The sequence below is a fragment of the Rousettus aegyptiacus genome, unplaced genomic scaffold (assembly GCF_014176215.1).
Source record: "Rousettus aegyptiacus isolate mRouAeg1 unplaced genomic scaffold, mRouAeg1.p scaffold_m13_p_1, whole genome shotgun sequence".
Classification (NCBI taxonomy): domain Eukaryota; kingdom Metazoa; phylum Chordata; class Mammalia; order Chiroptera; family Pteropodidae; genus Rousettus; species Rousettus aegyptiacus.
The window spans coordinates 19,955,529-19,972,459 of NW_023416284.1; the positions used below are offsets into that span (position 1 = coordinate 19,955,529).

General features: G+C 51.3%; 4 protein-coding genes across 12 annotated transcripts; 3 read left to right on the plus strand and 1 right to left on the minus strand.

Annotated features, from left to right (window-relative positions):
- Nucleotides 1-1,390: 1,390 nt before the first annotated feature.
- On the plus strand, nt 1,391-4,197 carry CCDC28B (coiled-coil domain containing 28B). 3 transcript variants are annotated; one of them, XM_016150452.2, is made up of 5 exons: nt 1,391-1,591; nt 2,714-2,880; nt 3,002-3,195; nt 3,405-3,427; nt 4,004-4,197. In XM_016150452.2, the coding sequence occupies exons 1-5, from the start codon at nt 1,428-1,430 to the stop codon at nt 4,056-4,058; spliced, it is 603 nt and encodes a 200-aa protein (XP_016005938.1). In that variant the 5' UTR covers nt 1,391-1,427; the 3' UTR covers nt 4,059-4,197. The 3 variants fall into 3 exon arrangements, with proteins under 3 accessions (XP_016005938.1, XP_036087295.1, XP_036087280.1); XM_036231402.1 differs by having other exon boundaries at nt 1,398-1,591; nt 2,981-3,199; XM_036231387.1 differs by having other exon boundaries at nt 1,398-1,591; nt 2,981-3,195.
- Nucleotides 2,006-16,930, minus strand: TMEM234 (transmembrane protein 234). Of its 5 annotated transcripts, XM_036231380.1 has the most exons (7): nt 16,881-16,930; nt 16,432-16,583; nt 15,584-15,650; nt 13,009-13,101; nt 12,032-12,757; nt 5,285-5,392; nt 4,202-4,975 (listed from the first exon to the last, which is right to left on the minus strand). In XM_036231380.1, the coding sequence occupies exons 1-5, from the start codon at nt 16,894-16,896 to the stop codon at nt 12,663-12,665; spliced, it is 423 nt and encodes a 140-aa protein (XP_036087273.1). In that variant the 5' UTR covers nt 16,897-16,930; the 3' UTR covers nt 4,202-4,975; nt 5,285-5,392; nt 12,032-12,662. The 5 variants fall into 5 exon arrangements, with proteins under 5 accessions (XP_036087270.1, XP_036087267.1, XP_036087256.1 ...); XM_036231377.1 differs by lacking the exon at nt 16,881-16,930 and having other exon boundaries at nt 2,006-4,975; nt 5,325-5,392; nt 12,607-13,101; nt 16,432-16,868; XM_036231374.1 differs by lacking the exon at nt 16,881-16,930 and having other exon boundaries at nt 2,006-4,975; nt 12,607-13,101; nt 16,432-16,868.
- On the plus strand, nt 4,427-7,116 carry IQCC (IQ motif containing C). Its single transcript, XM_016150441.2, has 5 exons — nt 4,427-4,504; nt 4,927-5,070; nt 5,305-5,560; nt 5,762-5,880; nt 6,000-7,116. Exons 1-5 carry the CDS (start codon nt 4,463-4,465, stop codon nt 6,834-6,836), a joined length of 1,398 nt encoding a protein of 465 aa, XP_016005927.2. The 5' UTR covers nt 4,427-4,462; the 3' UTR covers nt 6,837-7,116.
- DCDC2B (doublecortin domain containing 2B) lies at nt 6,960-11,981 on the plus strand. Of its 3 annotated transcripts, XM_036231350.1 has the most exons (10): nt 6,960-7,070; nt 7,652-7,890; nt 8,782-8,833; nt 9,003-9,079; nt 9,334-9,465; nt 9,797-9,943; nt 10,036-10,075; nt 10,722-10,857; nt 11,208-11,311; nt 11,553-11,981. In XM_036231350.1, the coding sequence occupies exons 2-10, from the start codon at nt 7,766-7,768 to the stop codon at nt 11,646-11,648; spliced, it is 909 nt and encodes a 302-aa protein (XP_036087243.1). In that variant the 5' UTR covers nt 6,960-7,070; nt 7,652-7,765; the 3' UTR covers nt 11,649-11,981. The 3 variants fall into 3 exon arrangements, with proteins under 3 accessions (XP_036087243.1, XP_016005930.2, XP_036087240.1); XM_016150444.2 differs by lacking the exon at nt 6,960-7,070 and having other exon boundaries at nt 7,242-7,850; XM_036231347.1 differs by lacking the exons at nt 6,960-7,070; nt 9,334-9,465 and having other exon boundaries at nt 7,242-7,850.
- Nucleotide 16,931: the final 1 nt, after the last annotated feature.

The following is a 16,931-nucleotide window of genomic DNA, read 5'->3' on the forward strand; positions in this document are numbered from 1 at the left end:
GCTCTTCCATCTTACTCCATCCCAAGAACTAAAGGTCACTTTCTCTTTAAATGCAAATTACCTCCTGCCAGCTCAGCTTCCACCCCTTCGGTTCCCTAGTAAGAGAGTGCTGAGGGAGGAGGAACCCGCGCAGGAGCATCACTCCGGACCCCAAACCTCCAGGTCAGTTACCTCCTTCGGGAGGGGGCGGGAGCAAATGACACGGGTCTGATGCTCCATTTGGGATCCTGGCTCCCGGAATGAGCGATCCATTTGGAACATGGCTTTAGGAACTGAGAGTGAAAAATAGATCCAGGTCGCCCCCAGCAGTTCCTGGGGAGCAGGGGCTCCTATTCTAGTTCTTCTGTCAAGTCCTTAACTGAGTCAAGCCCCACTGCAAGGCGAGGCACACGACATGCTCCCTGTCCCCTCCACCACACCCTTCAGTGCCAACCAGCCATGTGCCAATTTAAATGCTTATGTCCCCAGTGCCACCACCATCCCAGAGTGCAGAGTCAGACTTGGTGGGGCAGCCTGGGGTGAGCAGCTCAGGATAACCTACAGGAAGGGATCCCAGACCCACCTAGGGAGGAGGACCTCAGCGGACCTGGGCTTAGGGGGTGAGGCCGGACTGGAAGCCGAGCAGTGCCAGCCACAGGCCAGCCATTGTTGCCACCAGGCAGCCAGTTGCTGACCACCCACCCCAGCTGAAGCCAAGCAGAGACTTTCTGAGTGGGGCGGGTGAAGTGACTGGAAGCACATTCCAGGGAACTTCAGGGAGTGACCCGGTGTTTACAGTTGGGAGTGGATGGAGGAGGAGGGATGCCAGAGTTTAAGTGGGGGAAACTCCCACACTGAGCCCCGCCCCATATGCATGCCTAGCCTTCTCTCACTGGGGCATGGGAGTTAGTGCTTTACCACGGGTCTTCCCAGGCACCCCTACTCATACCTTGGTCACCTCCAGTGCTGACAGGGTTTGTCGGCATCTGCCTAGCAGTAGATAAATAGAATAAGGCCTGGTTAAGACACCCCTAATCCTTAGCTGGGCTCCTGCCAGTTCACATCCACCCTGTCTCCCTCCACATTTCCTCTGCCAGCTCCGTCCCCCCAGCAACAGGGACAGGAAACTCCAACAGCCTCAGGAGAATGGCATCTGGTTCAGCCCTTTCTGGCAGGGCTGGAGAGCAGGCCAGGACCTGGGTGGGCCTTGGAAGGTCCTTCAAATACACATCCATGCCCCCAGTAGTAGGTACTGACATAAGGCCCTGGCCATACTGGACAAATGAGGGGACAGAGGCCTTGACAGATGTGAGGGGACAGCTGGAAGGCCCTAGGGCCTTTCCTTTGCAGCTCTCATGATTTGCTGTATGAAGGGCTGACTTTGCCCCTGACTTTGCCATCGCAGTGGGACTGCCTCCTTCCCTGGGCCTGAGGCCCAGCCAGCATTGATGGAGGACAAGAAGAAGAAAAGGAGTCCCAAGCCCTGCCTGACCCAGCCCGCTGTGGCCCCAGGAACACTCCGCAGGGTCCCTGTGCCCACCAGCCACAGTGGTTCTCTGGCCCTGGGCCTCCCTCATCTGCCTTCCCCCAAGCAGCGGACCAAGTTCAAGAGGTGGGTATAGAAGGAAAGCAGGGCAAGGAGGAAGGAACTCCCAACTCTGGGCTGAGCCCTATGGGCAGGGAGGTAAAGAGAGCCCTAGCCTTTACTTAACTAAGCAATAATTGATGCCTTCCCTGGGCTCAGACCCAGCCCCTACCCTCAACTCTGTGGGGAAAAGGCCTGGTGGGTCACTGGGATCACACAGTGTGATGCTGCACCTCATGCAGGCAGGGCATGAGCAGCACTGCCTGGCAGGAAGTGAGAGTCAGAGAAGGCTGGTGGGCACACTGGAGGGAGAATGATCTGAGGGGCTTGGCTGGCATAAGCGTAGAAGAAAAATATTGCCTGGAAGGTTCCAAGAACCTCAGGTGGTGTGGTGGCCCTGGAATATCATGGGGTAGGAAATGATGAGGGGATATTCAGGTGTTCAATTTGAATTCTCTGCTTAATTTTTTTAATTAGAAATTTTCATCCTACCCCATGCATCAGTGTGTGTTCTTTCTCCAATTGCTGTACTTCCCAGTGGCTTTGACCCTCCCTGCCTAAGGGACATGTTTTGGGACAGCCACAGTGGGTACAGCTGAAGCTCAGAGCCGGGGCAGGAATAAAATAAGAGGAAATGTAATTACAGAAGCGGAGTGGGGGTAGGGGGGTGGGGGCAAGACTGGGAGGGTCATTTAATGTTATCCTGAGGGCAATGAAAAATTCAAAACAGTTTTTAAATAGAAAAGGGACAGAAAGATATTTTGGGTTGAGGTAAGATGGCTCTCATGGAAATAAGGGAGTAACTGCCCCCAAATGCACTAAGGACCAGTGATGACAAATAATACATCCAGGGTCATGGGAGGAATGAGTGGGGAGCTCAGAAAGGAACCCAGGAGGCCCCTTCCAGGCATGGCTCTGGCTGCATCATTGGCAGAAAAAGACTCCTTCTGACTTCTTACCTTCAGCCCCCCTTACATGCTCCCTTTCCTTTACCAATCCTGGTGCCCAGGGCAAGGCCAGAAAACAAAGATCCATTTATATTGGTGAGTAGATAGGAAGATGAATTAGTACATAGACAGATGGCACAAAAGACCTGGGACTACCTGGCTGCCCCTACACGGTGACTTTGGTCATGTCCACCCTGCCCAGGGTAGGCAAGGAGAAATGCCGCCCAGTGCTCGCTGGAGGTGGGGGCGGCTCTGCAGGCACCCCGCTGCAGCACTCGTTCCTGACTGAGGTGACCGATGTCTATGAGATGGAGGGGGGACTGCTGAACCTGCTCAATGATTTTCATTCAGGCCGGCTGCAAGCCTTCGGTGAGTTCTGGGGGCTAGGCTTAAAAGGTATGTGAGCTGGGGCTGGAGGTCCTGGTCTCTGGGGTATGGCTGGGACCAGGGTCTCGGTCCTGCTCCCAAGGCTCAGACAGGGGCTGTCCAGGGAAGGAATGCTCCTTTGAGCAGTTGGAGCACGTGCGGGAGATGCAGGAGAAGCTGGCCCGGCTTCACTTCAGCCTGGATGTGTGTGGGGAGGAGGAAGAGGAGGAGGAAGAAGAGGATGGAGTCACTGGGGGGCTGCCTGAGGAGCAGAAGAAGACGATGGCTGACCGAAACCTGGACCAGCTGCTTAGCAATGTAGGTCAGGCTGGATGCTTTGGTTCCTGAGGGCATCAAGGGATGGGGGAGGGACATGTTCCTAAAGCCATTACTGGCTGCTGGGTAAAAAGCTGGGGATGCATGCAGCCAAGAACTCAGGGCCCCTCAACCTCCACCAGATGGCCCCCAGAGCACCTGGGGTTCAGCCTGGTGCCCCTCCTGACAGAAACCTCTCTTTCTCTTGACAGCTGGAAGACCTTAGTAATTCTATGTATCCTTTCCAGGGGACCCGACAGTGTAAATATGTGTACAGGGCTCCCAGAGATTGATTCAGTTTCTTCTTCCCCACCACCCTCCAGGAGTATTTATATAACTAATATCCCCACTGCTTTCAGTCCTGTGTCAGAATTAGCCACAGACTTCCCCCACTCAGTAAAAGTGCAGAAAGAACTCCCCAAATATTAGGAGAAAGGTGGTTGCAGAGAATATGTTTTACCTACTTAAAAAAAATCTTTGCAAGTACTTTAGGTGACACCAATCCATGGCAAACTTGCCTGATGTCTTACTAGTCAGTCTTTCAGCACTCAACAATTATTTTCACTGATTTAGATTATCTCCCCACCTAGTCCTAGTCAGAATAGTGCGAGTGCACACATCTGCAGGATCTAGCCCAAGAGAAGGGGGTAAGCTACCTAGAAAAAAGGGCAGACGAGGACTGCAACCTCAGACCACTGACCACTCCCAAAGTCCCTTGCATAGCCCCTTTGTGCAATTGGGGAAACTAAGCCTGTGCAAGATGGGAAGATAAGATTGGGATCCAAAGCATCACAATCCTTGACTGGCACAGACAGAAGTTGCACCTGGCTGAGAACGCGGAGCCTGAGGAGCAATCAGCTGTGTAGGTGTTGGACCCAGGCCCAGAATGCCCGCTCTCATTCCGTTCAAACTGGGACTTTTACGGACTCGATTGCGTATTTCAGAGCCCCCCAGGTGCTATGGGGAGGGGGGCATTGGCTGGAATTAAACTAGAAAGAAAGAAAACGGCTCCGTGTCCTCCCTCCCCTCGCTGCGCTTTTACTCGGCAGAGTCGCCCCAGCCCCCGCGGATACACTCCTAGGCAACACACTTTTGCTGGAATCCCCGGGGCCGTTCAGTTAGTGAGACTTGGGGGCGGGCTCCAGGACGCGCCCAGCTCCGGCTGGAGGTGAAGGTTGCTTTGGAGACGGTGGGGCGGGGCCTGCGCGCGGCGCGGGCTAGTGACGCACTGCGCAGGCGCCGGCAGCCTCGTAGAGCAGTTGGTACCCGGATGGAGCCGGAGCTGTTGGTTCGGAAGGTGTCGGTGCTGCAGGTGCGGGGCGGGCGGGCAAGGCACAGGATTCTCCCCATAGGAAATCGGACTGGGATCTTCAAACGAGATGAGGCTATTGCGTTTAGTCACCTAAATGCGTGCCCATTTCCGGAGATACCGACCTATACCCACCCCCACCCCCGAAGAATGCCGAGACCCAGGGATCCTCACATGCCCCCCATTCCCACCACACGCTCATGTGGGATCAGGGAAATGGGGGGAAGAGCCTTAAACTGAAGACGGGGATCCAGTCCAACACGCTCCCTTGAAGCCCCGGGCCCCAGTGCACAACATCACCTATGCATTCCCCATGGCCGGGTCCCCTCTTGCAGATGCTGGGGTGACCTCCCCAGGAGAATCCCCAAGGATGCCTTCACTTATCCAGTGATGAAGGTTTTCTTTCCCCTCGTTCTCCACACCAGGCCTGGGTCCGGGGCTTCTTGGTCCGACGCCAGTTCCAGAGTCTGCGAGCTGAATATGAGGCTATTGTACGAGAGATCGAGGGTGATCTGGGCACACTTCAGTGGACTGAGGGCTGGATTCCTAGACCCAGATTTCTCCCACAGGTAGTACACACCCCAGGAGGAGAAGGGAGGACCACGAGGAATCTGGGCAGGAGACTCAAGGGGATGACAGAATCCACTTTTCCTGCTGACAAGCTTTCCTCAATGGGAGGGTCAGCCAACTCAGCTCCCACACCCCAATCCTGAATCACCACCAACATATATGCTAAATCATGGCACCCAGATACTTGAAGGTTTAGCCCTGGGGCTCTCATACCTCTCTGATTGATTTCTCAGAAGGCAAAATCTCAACGGACCTGGAAAGCCGGAGAGAGGGTATCAAAGCCAGAGCAGGAACTATGGAGCCACTTCCCACGTAAGGAGCCTAAAAGAGAGATCATCCAAGAGGAGAGGATGCTGAAGAAGTCGGGAGAGTGCTCAGCAAACTCAGGAAGTCTTCCCTGCAGAGATAACAGCCCCTGGCTTCAGGACAGGAAGAACAGGAAACCCAGGCAAGAGAAGACCAGAGATATGTCAAGAATGGAGAACCCAGGTACCTCTTTGCCTAGATCAGGCCCTGACCCTCTCTGGGCCTCAGCTTTCCCATCTGAAAAATGAAAGCTTGTGCTACATAAGCTACATCCCTTTCCTTCTTCCCTCTGCCTGACTGGGAGCAACACATGGGTAGGCAAGGGGAGAGTGCCAAGATCTACCCCTCAAGGCTTTTTTTCTTTCTTTCTTCCCACCTTCACAGAAGTTGCAGGTCCAGGACTGTCCCACAGCCAGACTGAGCTCCAGGAGCTCCAGTACTACCGCAGCCACTTGGCCATGGAACTGCTGTGGCTACAACAGGCGATTAATAGCCGTAAAGAGGTATGCACCAATTTGGAACCCTTTCTGCATATTTAGGACCAAGGGTGAGGGTTAAGGAAAAGCTTCCTGCCATGGCCAAGCAGACTACTTGGTACAGCATCTGTTCTTTTCCACCACAGTACCTGATTCTCAAAGAAACAATAAGATCCCCAGAAGCAAGCCAGACCAGAGACGAGCCCAGCATGTGCCCAGACCATGGGGGACAGGCCTGTGAGAGGGCTGGGTCACAAAGCCTACTATTGGAAGACGAGTCCTATAGACACAGGACCACTGGAGAGCCAGACCATGCGGATGACACCTGCTGGAGGTTCAAATCACAACCTAACAAATCCCCAGAAAGACGGGGCACTATAGTCAAAACCACTGCTGGGGCTAAGTACAGGGACTCGTGCTACAGGAGAGCTGGACCACAGTTGCCCACACCATCAGATAACCAAGCCATAGAGAAAAGGCTCAGCAAAGAGCCATACTGTGGGGAACAGACCTTTGGAGGGACCTGCCTGCAGCTGACGCAGCTCCTGGAGGACCAGACCCCCAAAGGCCTCAAATCTAGGGGATACTCTTCTGGAAAGGCCAGGACGCAGCTGCCTGTCCTCCATGAAGACCCAAATATTGAAGATAAGTCTCCCAGAGGACCAGACCACAAAAGGCCTGATTGCCAAAGAGCTAAGCCACAAGAGTTGGGCCTCTCAGAGGACCATGTCTTCTGGGATGGGACTTTGACAGAGCACAGTGGCCTGGATCCCTGGAAGACTAAACCACCCAAGGGCCAGACCCCCAACGATAAAAGCTCCAGATATAGAGCCTCCAATGAGCCTAGCCATGAAAGATGGAAAAACCAGAGGACTGGACCATGGAGATCAAGGCCACCTGAGAAACTGTCTTCTACAGGGTCAGACCACACAGGAGAGGACTACTGGAAGGGCAGGCCATGGAAAACAGGACCACCAGCCTAGACCAGATTCCAAAGGGGGATGATATGAAAGTGCCAAGAGGGAGGAGAGGCCCTTATCCAGGTCCCTGGTACCAGCTCTATCTCCTGCCCCTGTCCCTTGGCCATTGGTAGCTAATAGGGCCAAGAGAAGTTGGAGCAAAGAGCTGGCACCAGTACAGGGAGAGGAAGGAGGAGGACACTCTTTCATCCTCTTCCTGTGTCTCAATCCAAATTTTGGGACAAGGAGTCACCTGGGGTAAGTAAAGTGGGGAGCTTGAGGGAGAATAAACGTTTTTCTTGGATTCTGAGTGTAGTTGCATTCATCTGCCTTTGGTCAGGACAGACTGGGCCCTCCTGTTCACTTCCTACTGGCCTGGGGCATCTTCCCTAGAGCTGGCTGGGAGCAGACTATCCATCCTTGGGGAACATCCCCCAAAGCTGATCCTTCCTTGAGTTCAGCCCTTGAGCTGTAGAGTGGCAGGGAGGTTCTGAGAAGCCCTCCCTCTACTCAATATTGGACCATCTGTGTGATCTCCGCCTCTTTCACTGAGCCCCAGGTTATTTCTTCATATACAGTGATCACACCTGCCCTACTCTTGTGAGGCCCCACCAAGGGCAGATTGAATGAGACTTGAATGTAGAAAGATGTTCCTGCTGAAGCACTCTGCATTCTTGAGAGAGAGGGTAGGCCTCCGCCACTGATTGGCACTGCTCCCAGCCCTGCCTCAGTTGCCTGGCAACAATTCCGCGTCTCCAGCTGAGAACACACTATGGCAGGTGGCAGTCCAACAGCTAAGAGGATAGTGGTATACCGGAATGGGGACCCTTTTTCCCCAGGCCGCCAGCTGGTTGTGACTCAACGCCGCTTCCCCACCCTGGAGACCTTCTTCAGTGAGGTGACATCGGCTGTGCAGGCCCCACTGGCTGTGCGTGCCCTCTACACGCCTTGTCATGGCCACCCTGTCACCGCCCTGGCTGATCTGCAGAACGGAGGGCAATATGTGGCTGCTGGCTTCGAACAATTCCGCAAGCTCCAGTGAGTGGGCTGGGGCTGGTCGAAGAGCCCAGGGAGGGAGGTAATAGCAATAGCAACATCATGCTTTCAGTACTTACTATGTACATGCAGGTGCTTTATATGTTATCTCAGAATACAGCAACCCTATGTATGGGGTGGTCTTGTCCCCATTCTTTAGAAGGGGAAATCAAAACAGTGAAGTTAAGTAGTAATAAATAGCAGAGCCATAGCTCAAGTCGAAGTCTGATACTGATATGTATGCCCATCACAGCCAGGACTAGCCTGTGGGTAGGAAAATGTTTTTCTGCAGACTGAGCCACTCTTTTCACAGGCTCTTCCTGGCTGGATCCCCTACCAAACACACTAAATTCATCCATCACTCCTCCCTTCTGTGTTTAAGCATTCTGTGTTCTGCATTAGGCTGGAGTCAGCCTCCTTTGCAGGGTGGGGCTATGCCTTCCATGATGGGAGAAGAATTTGAGTATTTGAGTTTCCAACTCAGATCTGACTTCCAGGTCCTACTCCATTCTCAGCTGAGGTTGCTCACTGTAACTGAAGGAACAAAGGGTCAGGAACTAGACAGACTTAGAATCTGGGCTCTATCATTTACTTTTGTGTTACTTTAGGTCACTTAACTTTCTCTCAATGTCATACAAAATGAGATAAAACCACGCACCCTCATAAGTGAGAAAATTTCTGAGATACAGTTGGATGCTCAATGAATTAGTTTCTCTCAAGCTTTAATCTTATGGTTTGTGTCTGAGACCCCATTCTGGATGTTCAGTCTAACCCGGGGCCCTAAGGCAGGTTCTAGTACCAGCAACTTTTTAGACTGTTCCCAGTGGGAAAGGATGCAATGGTGAGCTGGGCCCCAGCCCCAAACTCTGGCAGCTACCAGACTGTTGAGGTCCTATGCTACTCAAGATGACCTGTGACCTACCTGTCCTTTCAGCTATTTACCTCCTGGAAGGAAGGATCCGGGTGGGAAAAGCAGCAGACTACCAGTAAGTCTTCCACCCCTCCTGGGATTCCCTCCAATTTGGTCTGGGAAGCTAGGGACCCTGGAAATGGCAGGATCTGCCAGTGTCGTGGGGGGCACTCCACACCCATTGACCTACCCCTAACCAAAGGCCTCAACTCTATTCTGACTTGGGGGTCTGAATTGGGTTTCAGGGTCCTCCTATGACTCAGCACCCATGTGATGAGGGCCTTCGACGGCGGCTACCTGCAGGTTCCACCTGCTATATCCAGTAAGTGCTGGTGTCAGGAAGCAGAGGCATAGATTTTTGTTTCAGTGAAACCAAAAAAAATGTGGGTAGGTTTGTTCCAGGAGCTCCCTCCTGATCACTGGTGGGGATACAAAAAGTCTAACATGCTTGATGGATGAAAATGGACCAAAGTGCTGGTTCTTGGACTATCTTCTAGTCCCTATGCCACTGTTTTTCTTCTCACTTGTATGGAGTTCTGGGGGCCCTTCCCCTTACCAGGGTGCTCTTTGTCCCAGTGTGTTCAGGAATGGGGACCTGTTAAGTCCCCCATTTAGCCTGAAGCTGTCCCAGGCTGCCAGCGAGGACTGGGAAACAGTGTTGAAGCTCCTGACCAAAAAGGCCAAATTACAGAGCGGGGCTGTATGCAAGTAAGTATGGGGACTAGAGAAGCCCAAAATTCCCAAAGGGAGCCTCCTTACTGATTTCAGCTGTCCCTGAGGATGAAAAGGCAAAAAAAAAAACCAAAAAACAAAAAACAAAAAAAAACATGTTTCCCAAATGGGATTTCCTTCTATGCCACAAGGAAGAAGCCCCTCCAGCCTAGCTTCAGAGCCAGGGCAGAGCTGGTGATTGGCCCTGCTGCCCATAGGGCCCGCAGTCAAAGGGTACCTTGGAATAGCTGTACTCGCCCTCATAATCTACAGAATATAAAGAGGCATCTTGTCCACCGGTCCTTATCCACTCACCTCTCTCCTACAGACTCTGCACCCTGGAGGGGCTCCCACTGTCAGCAAGGGAGGCTCTGGTGAGTGGTCATTACTATGTGGCTGTTGGAGAGGAAGAGTTCAAGGCCCTCCCCTATGTGGAGCTGCTGGTGCCTAGCCCCTCACTCCCTAGGGGCTGCTGGTATGTATGTGTAGCAGATTAGAACAGAAGAAGCCACTCTGACTCCATGTCCTCCTCTGCCTCTAACAAGCCTTTTCTTTTTTTCACTGCAGGCATCCCCCAGACCCAAAGTCTGGGTCCCACAAGCAAGGGGTAGGTGATGTGAGGGGCCAAGGGATATGGGGGAAGGAAGGGGAGCGACTAGCTGACTCCTCCTCCAGCTTAGGCTCTGCCCTTATCTCACCGCATCCTCTCAATAGTCTTATGAAAGAGGGATTAGTCCCATTTTTTAGAGGAGAGACTGAAGTTCAATGAGTGAAGTAATTTGTTCACAGTTATTGACTGGCAGGGACCAGACTAGAACCTGGCCTGAAAGCTCGTTCATCCAGGTTCTATGAAGATCTTCAGGACTCTGACTTCCTAGACCTAATGCCTTCTTGCCAGGTTGGGTGCTGGGAGAGAGAACTGGCATATCTGGCATAACAGGGTCCAAAGGAGCAGATCAGCCCATTTTATTCCAGGCCTGAGCTCTCCCATGAGATGAACCAGTGAGCATGAAGTGGGGAGATAGGGGGACAGGGCCTGGTTTCACTGGGCTTCTTAGATGCCAACTACCAGCTGCTCTGTCTCTAGATAAGGCAGCCTGATGGGAAGGGGGAGCAAGGAGGGAGGATGCAGGCTATGAAGATGGACGACACATCCTCTCAGAGCTCCCACAGGAGCTTTCAAGCCTGGACTGGAAATAGAGAAGGTAAAAACAGCCAGTACCCGTGGCCCAAGCTCAGTATCCCCTCTACAGGCCCATGGCTACAGGACACAGGCAAACCAGCCCCCTCCGAAGGAACCGAGCCAAAATGAGCCATCTGTTTTCTATGCCAGACCTCAGCAGTCCATTCAGCCAAGAATCATGCTCCCTACTCTCTCATTTCCATCAGGTGAGGGGACCCCAGGACCCAGGCCCTTCTCAGCCCCCTTCTAACAGGGACACAGGATAGTCCCTACTGTTGTGGGGATGATCCATGGGGGCAAAATGCCCAGGTACAGAGCTGACTCTGATGTCAGCACAGCTGCCTTCTATTCCTCCGTGTGCATATCCAGTCTCAGCAGTGGGAATTGGAAGGGATTGGGATGGGGGTCAAAGGGTCTGCCTCTGAACTACCCTGCCATCTTCTGAGGTAATGAGGAATGTGGAACAAGGCTCAGGGGAGGAGAAAGGGCTGGTGGAGAAGGTCAAGGAAAAGAATGCCTTGGCCTGGGCATCAGCTGAAGTTGCCTCCATCATCAGGAGTCAAGGGAGTATATAGGGCTCCCCATCCAAGGAGGGAGACAGCAGGGGCCCAGGAAGTAGCAGATGATGAAGACACCTGGACGGAGGAACCCTTGGATCAGGTGGGCTGGGGATGGAAGCCATATGTTGGGACAGGAGTTCTGAGCAGGAAACTGTCAGCCCTGGGTCCCAGGAACAGTTCTTTCCCCTTGTAATTGTGAGCAGATTTCCTAACATCTCAGAGCCTGACTTCCTACCTTAAATGAGAGGGCCAATCCCAATTTCTAAAGTCTCGGCTGAGGGCTGGAGGCTGGACATGGGACATTAATGGCTCCATTCTACATGGCCTTCTGCCTCCTCCAGAGGGCAGCACAGATAGTGAAAGAGGCCCTGTCCCTGGACAACCAGCCTGGGGCTGAAGCAGCTATCTCAGCCTCAGCCCCTGCTCTGCCATCTTGAGAGTCAGCAGCTCCAGCCAGACACTGGGGACCTCCACTCTGCAGCCATTTTTTATCCTCAGCCTCCAGCAGCCTATTCTAGAAGAACCAGCACCTCTCCTTGGCTTGCAGGGTATGACTCTCCCCAGACTCTCCACTCAGACTCTTCCTGCTCTTCTGCTCCTAAACCCACGGTCACAAAAGCCATTTCCTCTCTGGGAAAGCAGCCCTAGCCACTAAAGCCATTTCCTTATGGGGTTCTCTGGCCAGAGAAAGGAGTAGCCAACTGAGCTTGGGGGATAGACTTCAAACTTGGGAGCGGGTCTGTCACAATAAAAGAATATTTACAAACCTCCATTTACTAATTACAGATTTATTACAGATTTATTACAGGCTATGACTCACCAGGCATTGTGACACATGCTGAAGTTAGGCAGTGCTGGGGCTCATCGGTGTCTATCTGTTTAAAAGGGGTGGGCAGTTGAGGATTTCCACCCACTTGATGGGTGGGACATGCAAGGCTAACAAACAGCTCATCTTCCCTACATCCACCATTCGATGTACCTTCTGCCACTCAGTTCCCCTCCTCACTCAGCCAAGACTTTCTGACTGAGCCCTGGAGGCTTTCTGTTTGCATTTCTGGTTCAAAGGCTGTAGTTGGCCCTGTCAATGGAGCTGAAGTTCTGCAGTCCATTGACCCTGCTGCTGCAATAGTCCAGATCAGGTCATTGTAACAGTGGCTGGGCTGGGGACCTGATGTGACAGCAGGAAGGGAGTTGCTGGGGCAGAAAGATTACTGAGCATGAGTGTGCAGTCTCTTGAACTAAATCCTAGCAGGTGTACAGCACTTGAAAGTTACAAAACCCTTTCACTCTTGTTCTTTTATTGTGATCCATGAGGTAGCTATTATCCCCATAAGAGATGAGGAAGATGAGGCTCAGAGAGGGCAAGTGCTAGGTCCATCTGCTCACTGTCTGTACCTCATGCCCCGAGGGGCTTCCTGGAACAGCAGAGCTGGAGGGTGGTGTTGGCCCACTCAAAGGGTAGACGACTGTCCCTGGGTCTTGCTCACTGAGCTTGTGATGCAGAGTGTAATTCCTGCCATGGTGAGCACCATGCCAGCGAATGCTCCTGGGATAATGGGTAGAAATTGAGGGTTTTGAGCCCAGCCATGCCAGTAGGAGCTGGTGCAGGGCTGGTCTGAGGGAAGGGTTCAGATGGGGCCTGATGGCCACAAAGAAGCAGGAGAGCTATAGACGAAAGGGGCAGAATTTGGGAGGTCCTCTCCTCACCCACCCATGGGAAATGGCTCTGGGAAAGAACTAACCCAGGAGTGTCAAATCCCAAGTAGCTGCTTCCTGTACTTGTAGGGCCTGACTTACGTTTTCCACCAATATCTTCTCCAAGGACCTTCCCGACAATCAATGTGAAGATGATAGCCAGAGAGTTACTGATGGGTACAGCTAGGGTCAGATCTGAGTGATCAGAATAAAAAGAATCTCTGAGATGAAAAATAAAAATGCCTTTCTAAGCACAAAACACTTTCATTTCATCAAGACGGCCTTTAAAAAAAAAAACGTATCTCATAGCCCCATTTCCCAGATGAAGTCACAGCAAAGCTCAGGATTCAAACCTAGGCCTCCTAACTCCAAATTCAGTGCTCCCTCAGGATTCCAGCATGAAGACAGGAACTACAAGGTCTGGGACCAACCTGGTTTGCAGATAAGAATGAAATCTTCATACTCAAAGAGAGCTTTTGAGATTTCAAGGACATCTGGACAGACAGGCACCCAAAGCCCACAGGACGCAGCAGAAAAAGTGCAAAAACACCGAACACAGCCACCGTTTATCAGACTCACATTATGTGCTAGGTGCTGCTTCGTGTACATATCTAATCTTCACAACAACACTGCAAGAACATTATCATCATTTTGCATAGATAAAGGAAACAAAGGCTCAAAAATAAATTGAGGATTTAAACCAAGGTCTGCCGGTCTGCAAAGCTGTGCCCTTACTAAACTAAATGTATATAATACACCAAAACAGCAAGTAAAGTACATTTTGTTTCTTTTTTTGTTTGCGGCCTTATGGAGTTTAAGAGAAAAACAATGTCAGAGGTAGGAGGCCAAGTACCTACCTATTCAGGACAGGCCCCACAGGGCTGGGCCTTTGAAAGAGGCCACCATAGCCCAGGATCTGTTCCTTAGTTTTGAAGCTCCAAGGAACTGATCTGAATAAAAAAATTTGAAAAATATCAATGGAGTTAACAATACTGTTAACTGAAAATGTATTACACTTAAGTTTTGTACACTTAGATTTTGTTAAGAAGGTATATTTCATGTTGCGTGTTCTTAACACATACATACTGCCCCACTTCAAAGAGCCCATGAATGGATAAATCAGAAGCTGAATTACTTGTTTACAAGACCCATAACTGCCAGGCTGCCTTGGATGCTCACATGGGCTCCTCAGCACATTCTTTCCCAGCACTCCCAGGCCTTACCTGCCTCAGGTAGAGAACTGTCCTGCTCCTACAAGGCTCCACCATGGCTGGTGTTACCCATCTAAGAAGCTGATACAACTCCTACCTACTCAGAACTGCTTCCTTAAGCTTACACATCTTTCATTGAATGCTGGCTGTGGCTGCTAAAGACTGACTGGTTTGCAGCAGTAAATGGAGGAAGGAAGCATCATTCATGGTCAATAAAGGAGCAAGGGCACTGGAGTAAGGCAGACGTTGGTTTCCCTATATATCTTGGTTAGGTCACTCAGACACTCTAAGCCTGTTTCCCACACATAAAATAATGACAGCAAGATAACATATTCTTAAAACAGGGTTGTTGCAAGATGAAATATGATAATGCATGTATAGTCTCTGGCTGAAGTAGGTTGCTTAATGGTGACTACTGTTCTGATTATAAGAACGGGTGGATATTAAAGGAGTAGGTGATAAGATAAGAGGATCCTAAAATTACGATGCTCAAAACTTGGTAAATGGCTAACTGCAGTCAGCTGGCCAAAGGGCTCAGCATTCCCGGACAGCAGGGAGTACTAGAGGCTTTCAAACTTTCTTTCAAATGAAGTATTACGAAAAGACTAAACTGTAAATCAGGAAAGTGGAGTGACTCTAGTTGAAGCTGAGGTGGCAGGTGCGGAAGGTGCCTATTCCCTCACCCTACCATGGCCTCTGAGAGGTTCCCCAAAGCTATTTCGGGCTCAAACTATCTTCAAGTCCCTGGAAGGTCTGGGTAAGACTCCAGGGGAGGTGAAACCACAGCAGGGGGACTTCTCATTGCAAAGTTCAAGAGTACAAACCTTAAGTAATATATGGCTTCAAATCCTTCTACATTGATATGCTATGAAACTTGAGAGAGATGAAATAAGCTGCCCAAAGTTTCATGCTCCACCTCCTAAATGGAGATAATCGTGTCTGCTTCATAGGGTTATGATGAGAATTAAATAAAATGTGTAAAACTAGCACAGCATATGATGCAGTAGAGGGCGGTCAACAATAGGGTCAGGAGATTTACATTTATTGAGCTTCTACAGTGTGCACCAGGTACTCTACTAGAAGCTTCTCACACTGAATTTAATCCTCTCAATGCTATGAAGCCAACTGTATAAAACCAAGGCTCAACTAAGTGATTTGCTCAAGGTGAGGTAGGTAGCAGGCAGTGGAAGCGAGTGTCAAAGCTAGCCCTTGGCAGAGCAAAATAAACCTTTCTTCCTAGGTGGTTGCTCAAGACTGCCAAGCTTCAAACCAACCCTAGTGTCTGGTAGCATACTCATAACCAGTCCACGGTACCCCTCCTGCTCAGAAAAGAGGGTACAAAGAGGGAACCAGAGAAAGTGGACTCACCTTTACTCACGAGCACAAGGTGTTGCAGACACACTCCCCAGAGTGGTTCATGGGTGCCCTCTACCACTAAGCACAGCAGTTCTAAGCCAGAGACCTACCTGTTGATGCCAAGGTGAGGTAGTAGAGGAGGGAGCCACACTGGTTGAGGAAAAAGGGCATCAGGTACTGGAAACAGGAGAAATCTGCAGTCAGTGTGTGATTGCTTGACTGAACAGCACTGCCTTCTTTGAGCTTCCAGATATGCCTTCCCTTGGAGGGAGAAATAGTTCTAAGGGCCCAGGGAGCACTAAGCTCTCTGAAAATGATCTTTCCAGGGCAGAGAGAAAGTTACTGACTGAACTCCATGCCTTTGCCCTGAATGCCTCTCCCTCAACCCTGCTAGTTCCCATCCTCACCATTCTGCAAGTCCCTGAATGCCAATGTCAGTCCCTCCAAGAAACCTTCCTGGGATCCCTAGTTAGGTATCCCTCCTCTGAACTCACGCAGCACTTTATCTGTACTTCTCATATCTCTTAGCCCTGAGAGGCAGTTGTGTCTATGTCTTGTCTTTCCCACAACTCTAGACTGACAGCATTGGGGTCAGAGGTAATTCTCTATATCCTCTCTTATCCTCCTTCCCCAGGGCCAGTTTGAGCCCCAAACCCTCCTTCTGGAAAGGCATGTTGGATTACCATAGTAACATAATAATAGCAGTCATAGATTGAGCACTAATTATGTACTAGGCCCAATGCTAAGTGCTTTATGTGCCTCTTCTCATTTAATCTTCGTAAATGCCCTATAAGATGGTTTTTATTATTATTCCCATTTTACAGATGAAACCGAGGCTCAAAGGGGGCAAGTGACTTATTCAAGAGCTTCTAGTGAGTCAGTGGTGGGCTGCACACTCTGACCCAGAGACCAAATTCATAGCAGCTCCCTCCGAGAGAGAGGTCATTTATAGACGCACCTCAATATTCAAGAAGAGAGTCTTCATCTCCTGCAGCAACTGCCGGATCCATGTCCCCTCATGAACCTGCTGCAGGCGGGAGGAGGCCCGCTTCAGCAGTGGCTGTGTGCCACCCCACAGAGCCGCCACCAGCACCAGAGCCAGCACCTGCCCTGAATGGAGAGGCGAGTGACCTTCTCCCCGCCACCCAACGGCCGCTCCCGCTCGTCGGGCCCAGCCAGCCTCCTGCCTTCCATCCCCAGCAAGCCACCCCCACATCCCCCCTTCGCTCTCCAACGCCCCGGGTGCGATTGGCTCCCAGAAGGCCGGGAAGATAAATCCAGAACCCCAGGATCAGGGGTTGCAGCAGGGGTCGGGGTTGGGTTATGGAAGTGGAGTAGGAAATGAATCCAGGGTGGGAGTATGCGGAAGTGTGAGAAGCTCACGGAGGGGCGGGACCCCCTACCCACCGAGAGTCGCCGCCATGGCAACGTCTCTCTTCTACTTCCGGGAAGGGGAGG